The 19,699-nt window shown below is 37.1% G+C and overlaps 4 protein-coding genes across 6 annotated transcripts; 1 reads left to right on the forward strand and 3 right to left on the reverse strand.

Annotated features, from left to right (window-relative positions):
* Nucleotides 44–4,953, reverse strand: LOC18588094 (conserved oligomeric Golgi complex subunit 8). The gene is made up of 12 exons (XM_007012268.2): nt 4,630–4,953; nt 4,377–4,529; nt 3,382–3,530; nt 3,213–3,290; nt 3,039–3,132; nt 2,872–2,946; nt 2,441–2,737; nt 1,789–1,856; nt 1,630–1,684; nt 1,335–1,473; nt 639–823; nt 44–541 (listed from the first exon to the last, which is right to left on the reverse strand). Exons 1-12 carry the CDS (start codon nt 4,777–4,779, stop codon nt 233–235), a joined length of 1,752 nt encoding a protein of 583 aa, XP_007012330.2. The 5' UTR covers nt 4,780–4,953; the 3' UTR covers nt 44–232.
* On the reverse strand, nt 5,912–7,034 carry LOC18588095 (extensin). Its single transcript, XM_007012272.2, has one exon. The coding sequence runs from the start codon at nt 6,673–6,675 to the stop codon at nt 6,115–6,117; it is 561 nt and encodes a 186-aa protein (XP_007012334.2). The 5' UTR covers nt 6,676–7,034; the 3' UTR covers nt 5,912–6,114.
* On the reverse strand, nt 8,722–13,180 carry LOC18588097 (U-box domain-containing protein 35). 3 transcript variants are annotated; one of them, XM_007012274.2, is made up of 9 exons: nt 12,867–13,180; nt 12,635–12,708; nt 12,355–12,476; nt 12,064–12,264; nt 11,613–11,907; nt 11,373–11,474; nt 10,443–10,871; nt 9,397–10,245; nt 8,722–9,134 (listed from the first exon to the last, which is right to left on the reverse strand). In XM_007012274.2, the coding sequence occupies exons 1-9, from the start codon at nt 13,024–13,026 to the stop codon at nt 9,063–9,065; spliced, it is 2,304 nt and encodes a 767-aa protein (XP_007012336.1). In that variant the 5' UTR covers nt 13,027–13,180; the 3' UTR covers nt 8,722–9,062. The 3 variants fall into 3 exon arrangements, with proteins under 3 accessions (XP_007012336.1, XP_017983122.1, XP_017983123.1); XM_018127633.1 differs by having other exon boundaries at nt 12,064–12,279; XM_018127634.1 differs by having other exon boundaries at nt 12,064–12,279; nt 12,863–12,971.
* LOC18588098 (peptidyl-prolyl cis-trans isomerase CYP57) lies at nt 14,377–19,029 on the forward strand. Its single transcript, XM_007012275.2, has 10 exons — nt 14,377–14,719; nt 14,813–14,991; nt 15,079–15,180; nt 15,326–15,432; nt 15,551–15,677; nt 16,020–16,242; nt 17,181–17,220; nt 17,655–17,850; nt 18,197–18,334; nt 18,566–19,029. Exons 1-10 carry the CDS (start codon nt 14,500–14,502, stop codon nt 18,704–18,706), a joined length of 1,473 nt encoding a protein of 490 aa, XP_007012337.2. The 5' UTR covers nt 14,377–14,499; the 3' UTR covers nt 18,707–19,029.

Raw genomic sequence — 19,699 nt, forward strand, 5'->3', positions numbered from 1 at the left:
CTGCATATTTTTATTGTAAATGAAAATAATCAAGAGCACCAGATGAAACTCTAATAACTCCTATTCCTTTCTAAATTTGTGAAACTGTATTGTTAATCTTTCCTCTATAGTACAACACATCTATAATATATTCTGAGAACTTTTTCCAGGCATAATTACAAACAATTAAGGCAAAAATTTGCAAAGGGTTAAAAATAAAAGAATGGATAAGTAAAATTAAGTGATGAGCTTCCTAGGATGCATCCCCAAGCTTTTCATCAGTTTGCAAAGTGGGAATGTTGTGCTCCTTCTCATCTGCATTTGCGCTCCCCGTTTCATCAACAGCAGGTTCAACACCATTTTCCACAACAGGCTGAGGCAGGTCACCGTTTTCTGAAGTGGTCTTTTCCTCTGCATCACTAACCCGTTTAGGGGGTTCTTTCAAAGAAGAGATTGTCAACAGGCGACCAACTCCATCATATAAATTCTTTGCATCCAAGATAAGAGCAGCTCCACCAGGGTAACAACGCCCAAAGCATGTTGCACAATGTGGGAAAGCAACCTACAAATGAGGGAAGTTGTCACTACATGAAATCTGTCAAATATGATTTATAGCTAGAATTTGTAGGTGACAATCGGCCCAATTTTATTAGTAGCACCTCTATAAATGCTCGACAAAGTGAGAGGAAGAGCCCAGACTCATTTTCTCTGAGCATCCGCGTTGCATTGTATCTCAATAGAGAGTCTGAAACAGCCTGCAATCCCTTTATTAATTCTTGAGCAAGAACATTCTTCAAGCTTACTGGGGCACAAGGACGTAGCTCATTCATTGCACCAGAAACACCTGAAATCACCAGAGAGAGATAAGTCAAATCAAAGAAAGTAGCAATTCTCTGGAAAAGAAGCTTTCACTTAGAAAATTCAAGGAATTGAATGAAAATTATCACGATAAAATAACTAATTCCGCAGACAACTGTCAGGTTATATATAACTTAGCAACCATTTAAAACAGCTAACCTCAGGAAACACCTCAGTTTCTGATGATCCAGTTGTACAAAACCAAAACATGGAACCATCAAAACTTTGACTTACGAACTAAAAATGGTACTCGTTTGCCTTTACACTCAACATGAGGGTATTCTGTAAGAAAATAGCTTGAATTTAAAAGTTAAAATGACTAATGCAACTTAACTATCACTCCCTTGACAACTCTAGTGTCATTTAGTCCTCTGATAGTTTTATCCAAACCATTTGTTTCCGAACAAACCCACCATCTCAACAAATTTAACGGAAGAAGTAACTTGATTACATATTTGAGAAGCCATCGGTGTGGGAAAAGCAAGCGTCAAACCTACCATTAATAAACACCGCAAGAGGTGGATGTTCCATCAGATAAGATGGTGGAGTTACATCCTCCTGACTTTCTTCACCAATACTAGTTGCTGAAAAGCCAACCGCTGGCAGTGGAACCCAACGATGTGAATCCAAAACTAACTGAAGCCAAGTAAGACAAGAAGTTATGGATTACCAAGCTGTAGACTTCTGGCTTCAAGAAAAAGCAGTGAGCCAAAATTGTATCACCTAGGCAACTAATCCATTTTGAGGACACTATTAAAATGAAAATCCTAACTTTGTCACTTTATGGCATACCTGAAAGTTTTCAACTGCTGTATTCATATTCTTTGAGAATAAATTGAGCACCGCCCTGTAAAGTGGTGAAAGCCAATGTAATTGCCCATATGGATAACAAGTAGTTAAAGGAAACTAAAAGGAAATTTTTTTTAAAAAAAAAGGGGACTATGTATTTACTCTTCAAAAAGAGATGGGAGCAAGCCTCGAAAATCCAGCCCAACCCAACCAAGTCCCATTGCACAATACTGCCAACAAAAACAAAGAACAGTACCATTATCAAATTCTGGATGCAACACATTTTCTTGTTTCACATGAAGAATGACCATGATTAGCCACCTAGAACCAATGTTTCTTTTCCATCATTACTCCTTCCTTCCAAATGAAGTGGTGTTTGACAGAAAAAAGCACAACAGTACAGTTGCCAACAACAATAAAGAACAAAACCATCATCAAATTCTGGATGATGCACAGTTTCTGGTTTCACATGAAGAATGACCATGATCAGCCACCTAGAATCATTGTGTCTTTTCCACTATCAACTCCTCTGTTACAAATGAAGTGGTAAAGAAGAAAAAAGCACAAAAGTAGAGTTGCATTACTGCAAATCCAAAACCAGGTTATCTTTCAGGTTTGCTCAAAAGCGAAAAAGGTATTGAATACAGGTTTTTGTTGACTATGCTATTTTTATAAATTATCAAGTAAAATGACTAATGATATTTCTCCAGATTTAAAAAATTTTATAATTAAACAACTATACTTGATACATATACATTATGATTAACAGCTTTTAGGAAGTGAAGATGACATCAATAATTTTAAATTCTCTCACCATGCTCTGATCCAGAATATTTGACAGTGATCCACCTTCTGTTATCTTTGGAAGCATAACTTTAAGAGTTTTAAGGTGTGAAGTAATCTGATGCATAGCCCAACTAAAAAGAAGTCCACCATCATAATTTTGTTCACTGCCAGAAGTATCATCAGCAAATATTGCTCGATATTGGTTAACAACATCGAAAAGATGCATTCTATGACAGCTTATCATCCCTTTTAGATACTCATAAGCATTTCTCTGATCCCAATCTTCAAGAATTCCAGTGAGCCATGACTCTCGGCATCTCAAAAACTGAACCATAAAATAATGCTGTCAGAGGGGGACACATTAAAGTAAAACTGAACAGGGGGGCAGTAGGGAGTATACTCAAATGATAAAAGGAGGGAATGGGAAAGAACTTGGTGAAGTAGCTCCATAAAAGTTACCTGCAATCGCATTTCATACTCACTAAACACTCCTATTCGGCGTAAATATCCAATAATCCGAAGGCACTCTGGTAACTGCAATACACAGATCATATACTTGACTAAAATTCCAAATAACATCAAGTTACGTTCAAAGCATATGTTCAACATCACTTCCAAACAAATACCTGAATATTAGAACGAAGCTTCTGGAGAAGCTGAGAGAGAAGAGATTGGGTTGTCTGCCTAACTTCTGCAGCCAATGCTTGAATAACAGGTAATCTTTCAAAAAGAGAAACAGAAATCTCAGTCAGCTGTCTTCCAAATGTTACAATGGAAGGAAATAATAGGGGTTAACTCACTTGGGGTGCATGGTTGATAGTTTGCAAACAAATGCTTCTAAATCAAGAGCTTCATCATAATTTCCATTCCTTACACATCTGCAGAAAAAAATATTGAATTTAATGACACACTCTACCATGTATTCTGTAAGACTAAGTGCCTCACATTTACAATTGTTCAAGCACATACGTGTCCATAAGCTGAGGAATCTCAAGCAAGTCAAGCAAAGTACTGTGGTTTGCTAGCAGAGTCTGGTTCATCTTCCTTTTCTCCAAAATCTGTTCTGCAGATTCAATAAACTCTGTGCAACCAGATGTCAGGTTTGGGATCTCAGTTATCTGCAAAACCCAAATCCTATATATAAGCATGCCTGCAAAAGAAGCTTTCTAAGAATTAACAAGAAAACTTAGTAGATCAATGCATCACCAATTCCAATCTTCATAGGATTCCTAAGTCATGTAAGGCCACTTTATTTTCTCTTTTAACTTGAGAGTTTCCACTTTGTAACTTTGTAGTTGCCATGAGATTGATTCCCTCTTAGAAGTAGAGAAACCTTATCTAGCTCATTGGTCATCAAGATATAGAGGTTCTGCCTTCTTTCTCCTCTTATTGAATTTTGTACATACAAATATAGACAGAGAAGCAAATACATCAAATGAAAAAAACTGCTCTTAATTCATCGCTCAGCGAGAAAATCCAACAGTATGCCCTCACGCTTTATCTCAAGATGCTTTCACCACTAATTCAAGGATCACATCAAACACCACATAAATGGAGCTTTTTTACTAGGCAACCACTATCTCAAGATCCACCAGATGGACCAGGAATGTATAGAATGCCTGAACTAGTCCATAAAATCACACTTCTTATTACATAATTTTAGATCCTAATGAAACATCTCTCCGATTGAAACTTTTCAAGAGTGTGCAAAGCTCTTTTAAAACAATTATAGAACCTGCTTGAATTTTGGTCCCAAAATGCCAGTAGCAAATTAAAAGAAACTGTTCATAATTGTTCAGTTGCATGCATTTTACTCTTTCCTAATCTTATAATGTAGCCTACTTCAAAATCAGTGCATACCAATCAATCAGATCAAACGACATCTCAGTGAAGCAAATAATTAAGTGCCAGAACCTTAAAAAAAAATTAATATGAGGTTGTATTTATTAAGAAAATGTAATTACCAGAGATTCAAGATGCTTATCGATAGAAGTAACTTCCTCTTTGATCGCAACCAACGCATCGGAGGCAGCAATGAAAGCGCGGTAATTACCAACCGCCACTTCTTGCATTTGCCTCTGAATCCTCTCCGAATCAACTCGAAGAAGCTCCGGCTCCTTTATTTTAAAAAAATTACAAAAACAGCAAAGACGATTCAATATCGAACAACATATACAAAGAAATGAATAGAGCAAAAGAAAAATGAAAGAAACGGACCTTATGGAGGCGATCGAGAGTGAAAGAGAGGAGCTCGGAGACATAAGGCTGTTGAGAGACGGAGGCAAGAGGGAGGAGACCGGCCATGGCAGACGTCGGTGACGCCAATGTGGGGAGGACGTCGTCCCCATTCTCCAGTTCCATTACCATTGTAAAATTAGGGATATGTTGGATCCTCTCTCGGAGAGAGAAACAGATCCGGAATCTGTTTGAAGTAACGGAGATTGAGTTTCGCTCGGTACAGCTTTAGCTAGAGCTTTGTCTCTGGTTCCGTTTTTTGGATCTGAGAGATTTTGGTACTGAGGCCTCCGATAGGTGAGGGGCGGGCTAAATCTTTGGCCATGTCAGCATTTCTGGTGGGGACCCGATTTGTGCCCGCCCGAATATCATCGGGCGACCTTGACCGTTGGATTTTCTTCATTTCTTTTTTTCTTTTTTTTTTCCCTTTTATTTTGGAGGAATTAAATTTATTCTTACTAAAAAAATAAGTTGGTCCTCTAAGAAAATTAACTTGTAACATATTCTTGATTCTTAGGGATTTTTAACAGGTAAAATTTTCATAATTTTTTAGATAATTTAATTCGAACTTTATTATTTATTATTGGATTAATTTTTTAAAACCAATGATTTTAAATTTTAACACAAACAATTAAAACGATACTATGATTTATGAATAAAAAAGTTAATTTATATTCTATAGTTTATATTTTTTTCATTTTTTTGTTATTTATCTTTTATTTTTTTATAAAAATATAAATAATTAATAAAAAATCAATTAAATAAAGAATTTTACGCTTTGTGGTAGATTAACGGTGTATAAAAATTATATGCTGTCTATACATTAAACATATGTTATGTATGGAGGAAAAATTATAGGGAATATATAGGAAAAGAGAAATGGAGCTTTTTTTTGAAAATTTTAAGCTGCAAATTGATTAGAAAATGAAGGGAAAAAGAAAAGATTTTAGCAGGTGAAATAGATTAATGCTTTTATTACTATTTTTATGTGGTTAGAAGGGCAAGCAGTGTAAAGCATGTAGTTTATGAACAAAATGTATTCCTCAAATTTTGCAGCAGTGGATTGGAAGAAGACCAGGCAAGATTGACTTCTGAGTTCTCAAGCAGTTGATTGATTTCACATTTTGTTTAGTTATTCTGCACTTCATTTTTCACTTACAACTTCATCTCCAATGGGAAATGAAGGTCTTGATTTCAAATTAAGAAATTCCCAGCATTAAGAGAACGGCTAATTGCTTTCTCTCATACTTAATTGCACCACAAAAAGAGGAATAGCAAATTAACAATAACTTGATACTAGGTTTATTTCTAAACAAACAGCAGAAAGGTAAGAGAAAATTAATACACAGAACAACACCAATGGCTTTCTGATTTTATACACATATACCAGTGAGACCCCTGTTTTCCTGTGGAACATCTTGTAACATTTGCACCTCTTCACCCTAGTAACCCCAAAAATATACAAATTCAACAGTGCAGAAACACAACATGGAAAAGTACCAACATTACAAGTGACAAGGAGGCCTGAAAAGGAAGAGAAGAGGCCTTTGATGCATAGAAGTAGTAGTAAGGATAGGGGTACTCGTGGGGTCCTAGTACTGTAGGTGGCCCTTGACCTGGAGGTGCATTGTAGAAGTACTTAAACGGAGGTGGTGGACTGCCCTTTGAGGAATATGATGAAGGTGCTGGTGGAGGTGGCCGCGGTGGAGATGGAGGTGATACTGGTTCTGATGGTGGTGGGGAGTGATACTCAGATTGTGGTGGGAAGTAATAATAAGGCACTGGTGGTGGCGAGTGGTGAACTGACGGTGATGGCGGTGGAAATGACTTCAGCAGTGGCGGAGGTGGTGGTGAACAAATGACTGGACATGTTGCACAATCACTGATGCACAGTAAGCCGGCTGATGGTGCCCCCATTTCATCCTCAGATGTTACTCTAGTTAGCATGATCATGCACATGATCCCAACTTTCAAGAGCAAAACCAGCCATTTGCTTCCTTGGGATAGTTGACTACAACCAAAGCCCATCTGCGATTCGATAGCATAAGCTGAAACAAGTTGATGTTATGCCTTTGGTGAATTGCTGGACAGAAATCTGATATACTTATCTGCTATATGACTTTATCAACACAATGCCAAAAGAAGGCTATGCACCAGATAGCCCACTTTACCCTTTACATGCGTGTGTATGGCTCTTCTAAAAGTCTGAATTAGGTGCTTCCTTGATGATGGTTTGTGATGTATTGCTGTAAAGGGGGAAGATTTACTTCGACAACCTTTTTTCTTGGATCTGTAAAATGGATTTGGATTAAACAATGGAAGGACAATACTTTGGGACACCTAGCAGTTATTTCAATGAAAGGCCAGAAGTACCCTTGGTAACTTAGCATCGGTCACAAAAGAGTTTGAAATCGGTTACCCTTCCAATATGATTTTCTTATAGTACTGAAAAAGTGCTGTAGATTGTTTGAAGAAAGAGGATTTTTAGGTACATACTTGTCTTTCGGTGTTGATAGATACTTTTCTGGCATAGTAAACAAGGTTGGAAAACTAACAGGACATGATGAAGTTTCCTTGACTATTACAATTGACATTGGAAATGTTTCCAACTTAGCATTTCTTTTATTCAAAGATAGAGCTGATCACATGCTCATAAGCCTCCGTCTCTATCTCTTTATGATCATGGAAATAAGATAATAAGTGAATGATTAGTTGGGGGACCCAGACAACGGCGTAAAGGCAATATCGAATGACATGGTTAAACATTAGTGCTAAAAATCTTGATTATCTGCTTGGATCTTGAAGCTTGTATATTAGTATTCTTTCGCTTTCATGGAAGGGGAATCCAAAGCAAAACTTGTTTGGTAATACCACTCCTGCTTTTGCTTATACCTTTCTCTTAACATAGTTCACCTTTGTGAGCATCAATTCTCTCCTTCGAATGTCACCCTTAACACTTTATTCTCTGCTTGTGCTTTTCTTTCAAGGGGGGCTCATGAGTCTCCTTTTCCCATTGCAGGTTCTAGACAGGATATCCCCGCCAGTGGCAGTGCCATGGAAGAATCAAGTCATGTAGCAATCATCTTGAATATCTTGGGAGGAGTACAGTTTGATTATGTTGACTAACCCACTCTCTGGATGTCCGTGACCATGACTGATGCTAATGATCAAATTTCAAAGCTGAGCAGAAACCATGGAAGAAAAATTCAACGTTCACTTTTAACTTAGTTCGAGGCATTCTACAGTCCTCTCAATCTTCAGTCAAGGTGGAGCTATCACCTAACAGGGTAACTGTGATTCATAAGAAAACTTTTCTGAAGCAACATCTTATATTTGGCAAAGATTTACTACATTAATTTGACACAAGTTTCAGGGAATAGTCCTGGAGATTGAAAGTTGACATTGTATGTCCTGAGTTCTGTTCCCTTTTTGTCTATAAGGGTTGGTTTTGTGTGGGGAATGGGTTTGTATAGGGGGTTTTTGCTGGCGTATGAACAGGGGTTGATCCTTGTGTGATTTTGTTATGGCATACCTCAATGTTCTTTTGTAAGGGTTATGCCTTGCAAAATCTTTTTGCTGGAGAACTAAGGTTCTTTCAGACCTTTAATATAATTGAACTTTCAAACAAAAAAAAATTGACACCAGTTTTATCTTCCAAGTTAGTAAGCATGGTCAAAACTTGTGTGTTCTGCAAGCTCCTGGATTCTTGTCTTCAAAATGAAGAAAAGCAAAAAAAAAATGAAAATGATCTTCAGAAGTTGGATCTCATGAATATATATGCGTTTCAAGTCTTAACAAGATGAAAAACGCCTTGCTTTCTGTTCTATCTAGGCGCTTAGGCAGGGTTAGCACTATACTTCCTGTAATACTCTGTCAAGAAGGTGACAGGTGTTAAGCTCTTCCGGCAAACATTGTTGTTTATCTTATTTCATTACAGGATCCTGTAATACTCACAGGAGAAATATTTAATTCGGGCCATGCTCATCTCTATGGAACGGAAAGAAAGAGAAATATCTGTGTCATTAGATATGCAAGGTATCATTATGATTGTGATGTTGATGAGCGAATTTGATAGAATTTGGAAAAATTACTGAAAGTTGCCATCAGCTCATTGCTAATTTATCTTCTGAGAATACATTATACATCTAGCAACAAGAAAGGAAGAAAGTTTCCAATTCTTAAAAATAATGACTACTATTTGTTCTGCAGGCACAAAATTGAATTAAGTTTTACTTTTGCTTTTACAAAAGCAGCATTTTGCAAGCACTAAAATGACCCTGAAGATATACACATTTCTGATATCACATTGCATAATCCAGCATCCTTCCCTTCTCCATCATGTTCACAAACATTGTTGTTTTTCTTTCATATGCAAACAGCTTCTTTCTCTCAAATCTTCAATCTCGTCTGAAATTTCATTCAGCGTCATCTGGTTTCGAGTCTGGTGTTGGTTCAGTTTCCACATCTGAAGTCTTACTCATGGAGTCCTAGCCATTCAATAACAAAACTACGTAAGAAAACCAGCTTGCAAGAATTGTTTGGCAGGAGGAATTCATACTGTTAAATAAAAAGAAATTGGGATGGTTCGGGGATGCTTGAGTGATATTTTCTAATCAACAGATGCTGTCATAACCATTTCCTGTTTCCTGTCTTTATGTGGCTATAAGCCTTTTGCCCATCATCTAAAAACCTAAACTCTTCATGTTATGCGTCTAATTAATTGATATCTATTATAGATAAGTCCCAAACCTGACTTGCTGATGATATCCTTGGCCTCGAAAGTGGACTGATCACCGAAGAACGTGCCTGGCTGCGACTTTGACTGTGATAGCTTTGTCCTTGACTTTGATTACTACCACTGTATCCATGGCTATAACAACTACTGCTGTATCCATAGCTACGTGAGTCAGACCTCCTTCCAAGGTCTCTTAACCGGTTAAGTTCTGGCAGTATAACAGTGCCAAGATCCGGTCTGTCCCTCTTCCTCAGCTCTACACATTTTAGTGCCATTTGAGCAAATGATAAAGCCTCTTCAACTGGCCAATCTGGCACCGCTGGATCAAGCATATCGGCAAAAGTTCCTTTTTCAATGGCCCTTCCAACATGGTGAGCAAGACCCATTGGAGGCTTGGCTGTAATGATCTGGAGTAGCATTATGCCGAGGGAGTATATGTCTGATTTAGTTGTTAGCATGCCTGTTTGTTGATATTCAGGATCTATGTAACAGAATGTCCCTGCTGCTGAAGTCATGTGATATTGTGTTACACTGTCAGCTACAGAAGGTGGAACAAGCCGTGCTAGGCCAACATCACTAATTTTGCTCACATAATTGCGGTCTAGGAGAATGTTAGCTGGCTTAAGGTCTCGATGCACTAGTGGCTCTGGCTTTGCTTGGTGAAGGAATAGAAGGGCAGTTGCAATTTCAGCAGCTATTTTAAATCGTTTCCTCCATGAAAGTGGAGGAGTATTGCCTCTTCGAAATAGCCTATCCTCTAAGCTGCCATGGATCATGTATTCATATACCAAGCATCCATACTCAGGGCAGGCACCGAGGAGAAGGACCATGTTTGGGTGTCTAATGCAGCAAAGGACCTCAACCTGTACAGGGTTGTAATATATAGAACAGAATATTAGCTTGAATTCAGAGGATATGGATGCCTAGAGAATGACAGGTTGAATAATGTAATTTTTTTTGCAACAATAATGCCCACAACCTCTTTGATCTCTTCCCACTGAATTTAAATGGTTTTAAGAAAATGAAAATCCTTGTCAGTAATGCCAACATGACGCCTTACCTCTTGCTGGAATTGCTTCTTCCCTTGAGCAGCATCAGGTCTTAAAACTTTGATGGCAACAGGAGTGTGATCAAGTTTGCCTTTGTAAACAGGTCCATAACCTCCTTCTCCAATCTTCATTGATTCTGAGAATTTTTCAGTAGCTTCTTCAATTTCTTCTATGGTATATTTTCTGTACCGGACATCATTATGTGCCAAAGCATTCAAAGCCCGATTCTTTTCGTCTGCCTCTTTCTTGGCTTTCAACTCTGCTTGTCTTCTTCTATGTGCTTCCATCTCTGCTAGCCTCTGTGATGCCTCAGCTGCTTCAATAGCAGCTTTGCACTTAGCCTTCTCCATCTCTGCAATGGCAAGAGCTGCCTCTTCAGCTAGCCTGGCTTCCTCAAACTTGCGAGCCTCCTCCATCTTCCACTGATGAAGCTCATTAGCCTGGACTCAGAAATGTCAATTATGTTCTCAAGTTGATTTTCAATGATACCCTTTAGGCATTAGAAAAGACTGGTACGATCATGTCCTGCCTATTTTTGAACTTTAAGAGCGTTTTGGATTAATTACATGTAACATCTTACAATCTGGCAATTTACTTAAACTTCAAAGGACATCCTCCATCCCTTAAACTCCATTTCAGATTACTGTGTTTTTATACTAGTTACCAAAAGAATAAGCATTTTTTAACTTTTATCTGCAATAACTTAATTATTTTGCTAATTCTTACTTTGTTGATCATTCCTTCATCAAATGTAGCCAACATGTAAAGAAAATTTCAAATTTTGGATTCCTGAACACAGTCAAGTGCAAGGTGAAGATTAATTTTAGTTTTTAATTCTTATATTAAGACTCAAGATTTTCTTGGAAGATTTTGTTGACAGAAACTGGAAAGAGTTTCTTTTTTTCCTCTAAAAAGTGGAGATTTTGATGGTATAAGATTACCTTTCTTTTGGCTGTAAGAGCTTCTTTGCAAGCTGTGCTGTACATATCCATGGTTTGCTTAAGTTCAAGCTTCAATCTTCTCATTTCAGCTTCTATGTCTCGCTGCAATTCACGGTCATATCATATTATCGTATTAGTACTTCTGTCACTAAGCCGGCAAATGCCATACTTTAAAAACGCAATCCACAATCTATGAATTCTCTTACTGGCACTCAATAGTTAATACCAAAGGCCACTTACCGTACTTTGTGGAAGTGACTCTGAAGGGCTACCTGACACCATTGAGAAATCTAAATCTTGGCCAGAAATATCCATAGATCCAAGGGCAAGTTTTGCTGGAAAATCCGACTCATTAGAAAAAGAATCATGGCTAGTTGAGGACTGTCCTCGGATACCTATATCAATGCTGTCCAATGACAAATTTGCTGGAGAGCTTCTTTGTCTATCACGCTCACGTATAGGTACTTTTGAGGGATTATCCAAGGACAGTCTCTCTGATCCTGCATTTCTCAATGCTCCCCTTGTATATTGTCCTCTGTTTTAAGTAAAAGATACAATGTCATCATAAACAGGCAATTAAAGCATAGTAAATAGAACGGGAGACTAACTTTATACTAGTACTAAGAAGAGCTGTCACATTTTCCATCACTAAACTTTCTGTCAATAACAAGAATGGAACCAACTTTCCCACCTGATTCCATCATCTTCAATTTGATCCAGTGGAATCTGTGGTGGCATTCCTGCAGATGGTGCCTTGGGTGGGGTAGCAGTATTAGCTACAGGCCGCTGTGCTGTTCGCACTGTCAATATCTTACCTTTGGAAATCACATATACTGAGCAAAACTCTGGTGCAGATTTGATCAAGGTGGTCGGCACGTCATGTTTGAATTTCCTATAAGACAAATAACTGAACTTTGAATTTTTAGTACAAAATGGAGAGAACAAGTCCAGGAGGTAGGGAATCAGGAAGGAACAGATTAACCTTGAGATAGCGTTCCTTGATGCTGCACCGAGGACCATGCTGTTAATCAAGTTCTTGCTGATATAGTCCACAAGTGCTTTAGAGATATCAGTATCCTCAAGGATAACCTCCCTCATTTGAATCTGTACTTGACAATGAAATTAGATATTGGTTAGAATTGGTCATCATGCCAAGACATATCTCTATCATCTTTTATTGTTTCTGTCTTGTAACTGAACCAAAGATGAACCATTGCTACTACATATCCCCATTTATTATATAGAAAATGAGAACTAGGTACCCCTTTGCGTGCACAGTAGCCGCGGAAAGGAATGAAAAGCTGGTTTATGTCATAATCAGATTCTCCTTCACCCTCTGCATGTTAAAAGAAAGAACAAAAACAATTACCAAATTAAGACGAATGCATGGCCAACAATCTCTTTTTGTGTTCTTTGCCATATTTCATTGACACTTTCTTGAAACAAAAGGCAATGAAGCAAAAAATAATATGAGAAACGAGAGAGGGTACCTACGGTTTTTATGCCTAACATGGACCAAGATGATGAGCGGGTTGGTGATCACAAGATGATCAATAGCCCAACGTACAGCGTGTGGGCTGTTTTTGTCTCTGTCAATGGCCACCGCAGTGGTGTTGGCAGGTACATTGCTTTCATCAGAGAAGTGAGGAGCCATCAAGGGAAACTTGTGACTTGTGGCTCACGGCAATGTTCGCTAAAACTTTGTGATGACAGAATAAGTTGCCACCACCGCCGTTGCAAACCACCAGGCCAATCCCTCCTGCACCTCCAGCTATAACTGCTTTGCGAAAAAAGAAGAGAAAAAAATCCTCCACGAGAAAGAAAGCGGGAAATATAATAATAATATTATTGAAGGGCGAATGAAGAAGCCAAGGTTGAGGTCTTTGTCCTGGTGTTTAGGTGCAACTGCAATATCCCCATGTGTCCTCCTGGCAACAAAAATGGACGTTCCTCATGTAATGAACCTAAGAATTCATGTCTTCCGTTCGCCTGTTTTAGCCAATTTGACCTGGCCCTTTCCTTCATTGTAAGAAAAAGCTGCATTTAGGAGTTCATTTTTTACTATAATTAGAGCATTTGACCATCAGTCAATCGAGCAGATTCACAATCTTTGAACTTCAAGTCTTGGTGAAGAATGAGTTGCAGAGGTTTATTAGCATGAACCTTACTATATATGGGAAAAAACATAAAAGGCAAATAGATTTTTATTAAGAAATTAAATATTAATTTTATAATAAAAATCCAAACATTTAATTAATGTTAATGTAAGCTAAAATTCATTTTTAAATTTTTTCTTAAAAAAACAATTCTTTTATTTTTATATGATAAAGTAATATGTTTATATGTTTATTTACTTAGTAAATGCAATATGCTTACATGTTTGTTAAAATGTATTAAAAATAATTTATTTCATATTATTTTTATAATTTTAAAAAATTGAAGGTGAAAAAATATGTATTTAAATAAAATAATAGGAGTAAATAATACATTTGAAACATTTACTTATTTTATACATAATATATTTATCTTATGAAAAGTGATATAATGCATAAAATCATATTCATAGTTAACTTTATTTTTGTCATTAAGTATAATTTATTAGGCTAGGAATTAGAAATCCAGCTTTTTCATGTGGAGATATATGCACTTATATCAAACAAAAATATCTAAATGCTAATTTAATCGTTTACCTTACATTTCATTCTATTAATAATATATAAAAAGTAAACTCTTGAAGACTTAATTGCTATAGCAACAATAGTATAATTGATATTAATAAAGATAAATATATATAACTAATTTAATTATTAATATATTATATATAAATAATGTTGTGAATGATTTTATAAAATATTGTTATTAGCATATATATATGTATATGTATATGTATTAAGATATATAAAATAAATAAATATTTTAATTGTGACATAAAACTGTACCGGCTTAGCCTGGCTCCAAAAGTAGATTTAAGCTGCCAAACGACGTCGCTTTAAAGGTCATCCCTCTTCCCCCACTCAAATTCTACACCCAAGCAACGTAAACCCAGAACCCGAATCCAGGAAACCGTAAAAAAAAAACCATTCGATTGTAAATTCGGACGCCGAATTGAGAATCCGATCAAGAGAAGATGTCGACGGTGTACGTTCTAGAACCGCCGACGAAGGGTAAAGTGATACTGAACACGACGTACGGCCCACTGGACATCGAGCTGTGGCCCAAAGAAGCCCCGAAAGCCGTTCGGAACTTCGTGCAGCTCTGCCTCGAAGGCTATTTCGACAATACAATCTTCCACCGCATTATCAAGGGCTTCCTCGTCCAAGGCGGTGACCCCACCGGCTCCGGCACCGGTAACCTCCCTCTTTCTCTTCTTTAATTATTGTTTCCTCTAGCTGTTTTTGATTAGTTAGGGTTAGTTATGAGTTTGAATTTTTTGTTTTAAGGTGGAGGAAGTATTTACGGGAGTGTGTTTTCGGACGAGTTTCATTCGCGTTTAAGATTTAACCATAGAGGTATTGTTGCTTGTGCCAATGCTGGTTCGCCGCATTCGAATGGGAGTCAGTTCTTTATGTCTCTGGATAAATGCGAATGGCTTGATAAAAAAAACACTATTTTTGGAAAGGTAACCCGTGATTGCATTTTATATAAATTTTTTTATTTTGTAATCCATACTTGAGTGTTACTGGAACTGATTGTTGGTTGTTGGTAGGTTACCGGAGACTCTATATTTAATCTTCTGACAATAGGTGAGGTTGACACTGATCAGAATGACCGGCCTTTGGATCCTCCTCCAAGAATCAAATCAGTTGAGGTAGCTTTTTCTTTTTTATTTTTTTGATGAAGTATAGAACTAATTGACTGCTAAGGCATGTTGTATGTTGCTTCTTGATCTTGGTTTTTATAACATTTGAAAAACATTATGTCAGCCAGTTTTATCCTTTGATTTCCTGTTTTAGGTACTTTGGAACCCTTTTGAAGATATAGTTCCTAGAATATCTTCAAAGCCTTTGATCCAGCCCACAGCTGAATCTGAGAGGAAAGATTTGAAGAAGAAAGCTGTGAAGTAAGTCTTCTTCCGCCATAATTGAGCACTCTCTTTTGAGCATATTAAGGATACTTATGTTTATCATGATGAAGATATTCTTATTACTTAAGGTATATGTGTTCTTTGGAGAATGCAGAAAGCTGAACTTGCTGTCATTTGGAGAAGAAGCTGAAGAAGAAGAGAAGGAATTGGCAGCAGTAAAGCAAAAGATTAAGAGTAGTCATGATGTATTGAGTGATCCTCGCCTCCTAAAGCAAGAACAGGCACTGATCCCATATCTATCTTGATGTGCATTTTCCCATTTTCTTTTCCAATACTTAAATAAATTGTTTAACCATGATCAAGCCAAGTTACTTGATGCACAGTTTTCTTAAATTTTCTTAAATTTACAGAAATTCTTCTTCTGACCATCCCCTGAACTAGCCTTTGGCATAGTGTGAATTTAATCTGGTTGTCTGGTGAATACGTTTTAAAATTGTTACCAACCACTTAATGGTGAACATAACAAGTCATGTAGTTGTGCTGACATGCAGCATGGCTTTGCCATATTATGAGCAATTAATGAATCTTGAGCCCATATTCTTAACACAACTTCTTTGATGCAGGATTCATCCAATGTCAAAACAACTAAGGATGTGCAGTTGTCTGTAAGGGGAGCTCTAAGCTCAAAGAGAGAAGGAGCGGAGAAAGATGTGGATGCTGAGTTGTCTGATTCCCTTGATCATAGTGACGATGATGAGGCCAGTTTTGATGCACGAATGCGTTGTCAAATACTTAATAGACGGAAGGAGCTTGGAGACCACCCATCCAAGCAAAAGATGCAAAATGGTAACTGTTCAATATGGAACTCTTTTACCTTTTGGATTTAAAAATGGAAGTTTAAAGTCTCGAAAACTCCTAATAACAGTGTGTATTCTCATAGACTAGACTTTGTTGTCTTAATCTTAAAAATCTCTAAATTCCAATTTAAGAAAAACAAAAATAGAGGAAACTAAGATCAAGCCTTGCATTATGTTCACATGTACTAGTAACATTCATTTACAGATGAGGTAACACTGTTAGATAATAGTTCAGTTCACACATTTCATGTCATGCACAAATGAGCACGCGTGCTCATGCATGATACCTTCTGAGTTTAAAAGCACCCTTGAAACAATTAGAGATATCTTGAAGAAACAATTGGAATAGAAGTTTTTAAAACTGTCACCCTCCCATGGAAGACATAAAAGAATCAAGTATTTTGGTTTTGATCAAACAAGATATAAATGCAGATTAAGGAACTGGATTTTTGCATATATGGTTAATTTTTTTTTTTTATAATTGGGGGAAGGGGGATTCGAACCTTGCTTTTTAGGCAGGGGGATAATGCACCAACCAATGAGCCAAATACTCGGGTGCGCATGTATGGTTAATTTAAGAAGCTCTAATGTCTGAAAATGGATATTGCTGCAATTATAAGAGCTTTAGGTTTTCATTCTGCTCAGCTCATGTTGCAGATCCAAATTAGAATTATCTATAACACCTCATAATGAAAGAGCATTATACTCATAACCGTAAGATCTCACGTGTTGTTTGCTGAGCACCATTATGCGCTTGGTTTAAGGTTTAGAATTTATCAATAAGGTTTTGATCAATTTACCGATGTTAAACCCTTGGAACCTGTTATCAGATAGCTTTTCTTTCTAGTGTGCATCCTTCATTCCATCTGGTTTACTTATTACTGAGTGATTTCTCAAATGGTCTTTGACTTGTGGAATCTTGTGCAGGGAGCTCTAAACCAAATGACCGTGAAATTTCTGCACCAAGGTAAAGATATGAATGATTTATTTTCTGTCTTTTTTTCTACTCTTACTTATTCTCTCAAAAGGTTTCTTCTAGAGTATACATGTTTAGCAACCATCCACACAGGTGTTTAACATGATGCACCTGTCAGATGTTTGTAATTGCATGAAAGCTGCTAAAATTTGGCAACTGAACGGCATTGCTTTCATTAAACATCTTCTTATTGTTTTTTAGTGCTTTTTACTTTGTTCCCCAGTGTGTTGGTTTTACTAAGGTCATTGATTTGGTTTGGTTATGATTTAAACCATTTTTCCCTTTGGTTTGCTGTTTCCTTTTTGAACATTATCACCTTCTATTGCTGCTGCTTCACCTGGTTATTGAAGATATAGAATCTGCTGGTATTGCTTTTTCTTTTTTGCATAAAGAACTCAATACTTTTGTGGTGATGTTTACACCAGGTCCAATGATGAAAGTATTGATGATGACCAACCAAGGGTAGAAAAGCTGTCCCTGAAGAAAAAGGGTATGGGATCAGAAGCCAGAGCTGAGCGCATGGCTAATGCTGATGCAGATTTACAGTTATTCAGTGTGGCTGAACGAGGAAGATTGTTGCAAAAACAGAAGAAGCGCAGACTTCAAGGACGTGAAGATGATGTATGTTTAAAATTTCTGTTTCAAATTCAATGATGCTTTTCCCTTAATATTTTACTTTTCCTCCATCTTTGTTTTGTCCTTTCGCAATGCAACTCCCACAAGTTTTGCAAGTTAGAATCTCCCATTCAACTTGATTTTTAGCAAAAAGTGAGCCATTATGCAATCTTCTGTGCTTATGAAAGATTTCTATCTCTTGCTAATCTCAAGAAATAAGAAAGGTGATAGGCCTATGTGGAAATGTGTTTCCTCCTTTTAAATTTGAAAGCACATTCTCTGTGCACATATTGGCACTAATTCTAGTCCATAAGAACCTACTTTTCTTTATTTGTTGTTTTGTGAATCCTAGGTTTTAGCAAAACTTGAGAAGTTCAAGCAATCTATTTCCACAAAACCAGCTGCTCGAAGCAGTGGGCCTGCAGGTCATGAAAATGAGGATTTGTCTGACTGGAAAGCAGTTCGGTTAGCATTTGCTCCTGATACCAAGGTTTGTTTTTTAAGATTTCTTCAGGCATTTCAGAAAAACCAACTGCATGTGATTTTTGTAAGTGTTTTATGAACAGTACCAATTATGCCATGCCAAAGCAAAAAGAAAAGCTTCTGACTACAGGAACTTTACAAAATCCCCATGTATTCTGGCTTAGGCTTCGGTAAGTCCAATTGCAACAATGGAATCATAGGGAGTTTAATCAATGGTTTTCTTCGAATCATCATGCAGGATGGTATGTCTCGCAAGGATGACCCGAATGACTATGTGGTTGTTGACCCTCTTTTGGAGAAGGGGAAAGAAAAATTCAACCGGATGCAAGCCAAGCAAAAGCGACGGGAACGGGAATGGGCTGGCAAATCTCTTACTTGATCTAGTTAAAGGCTGATGAAAATGACAGTTGGTTCGGTTCACATGCCTGTCTGCCTTTTTGCTTCGACTGCTGCGGAAAATGTGGATTATTCCATTATGCATTTCATGCATCTAAAGTCCCACGAATCAAACGTTGGGAGCTTGAGGTTGAGTTTCTCTTACCATAGAATTTGACATTGATATTGGTATCGATATCGAGATCACAAATTGCGGAAATATTGGATATAAATAAAAAAAATCTGTGTCATGGGTAAATATGATGGAAAATTGTAGCAAAATGTCAGAAATTTTGAATGAAACTTTAATTTATATTCCTTCATATATTTATGCATATTTTAATTTTGAATGAAACTTTAGTTTATCTCTATCATCATTTGCAATAATGCCAAATATTGTAAATTCGATGAAAATAATAATACTTAGTTAATATTTCATCTTTGAAAAAAAAAATATGAATGGGACTTATGAATATTCGTGGAAATTTTCATGAAATTTCCATAATACGAGAAACTAAACTGTAATTGAAAGAATGCTCTACAGTCTATACAGTTGGAAATAGGTGGATGATGAATGATGAAGAAGAATTGAGTGTGAAATTGGTTTTTGGTTTTTTGCCAAACCCACAAAGGTATTTGGAAATACCACCATTTGACCTATAATAGAGTTCATCCTGGACCGAAAGGGGGGAGGTATCTGTAAATAGCTTTGGAGGCAAGGCAGCAGTCTTTCTAGGTAAAGACTCGTTCAACGACTACCAACCCATTCGAATGTGTAACATGAAAGAATTCGTCACTAATCAAAAGCTATTGCATAAAGAACAAAAAAAAGGACACACACACACATGGTTGACTACGTGCCATTCAGATTCGCCTATGCTAGTTTCTAGTTTCTACAACATTTATTGATCCCATGGAATTTAAGCAGACAGATGTGGCTATGCCTATGCCTGCTCTAGTTATCAACCCCGCTTTCTTCAAAAAACCGGGCACGCGA

This window comes from Theobroma cacao, chromosome 9 (assembly GCF_000208745.1).
Source record: "Theobroma cacao cultivar B97-61/B2 chromosome 9, Criollo_cocoa_genome_V2, whole genome shotgun sequence".
Lineage (NCBI taxonomy): Eukaryota > Viridiplantae > Streptophyta > Magnoliopsida > Malvales > Malvaceae > Theobroma > Theobroma cacao.

Bases quoted from the DNA above. Each gene is read 5' to 3' on its own strand.
- LOC18588094 (XM_007012268.2), bottom strand. From the start codon at position 4,779: ATGGTAATGGAACTGGAGAATGGGGACGACGTCCTCCCCACATTGGCG. The intron at 2,947-3,038 runs GTATTTGTTTGG...TGTGTATTGCAG, and splicing joins AGCTTCGTTCTAATATTCAG to TTACCAGAGTGCCTTCGGAT. The intron at 824-1,334 runs GTAGGTTTGACG...TGGTGATTTCAG, and splicing joins TCTTGCGGTGTTTATTAATG to GTGTTTCTGGTGCAATGAAT.
- LOC18588095 (XM_007012272.2), bottom strand. From the start codon at position 6,675: ATGGGCTTTGGTTGTAGTCAACTATCCCAAGGAAGCAAATGGCTGGTT.
- LOC18588097 (XM_018127633.1), bottom strand. From the start codon at position 13,026: ATGGCTCCTCACTTCTCTGATGAAAGCAATGTACCTGCCAACACCACT. The intron at 12,477-12,634 runs GTACCTAGTTCT...TGTCAAGTACAG, and splicing joins GCTACTGTGCACGCAAAGGG to ATTCAAATGAGGGAGGTTAT. The intron at 10,246-10,442 runs GTAAGGCGTCAT...AACCCTGTACAG, and splicing joins AGAAGCAATTCCAGCAAGAG to GTTGAGGTCCTTTGCTGCAT.
- LOC18588098 (XM_007012275.2), top strand. From the start codon at position 14,500: ATGTCGACGGTGTACGTTCTAGAACCGCCGACGAAGGGTAAAGTGATA. The intron at 15,678-16,019 runs GCACTGATCCCA...TCTTTGATGCAG, and splicing joins GCCTCCTAAAGCAAGAACAG to GATTCATCCAATGTCAAAAC. The intron at 17,851-18,196 runs GTATGTTTAAAA...TGTGAATCCTAG, and splicing joins TTCAAGGACGTGAAGATGAT to GTTTTAGCAAAACTTGAGAA.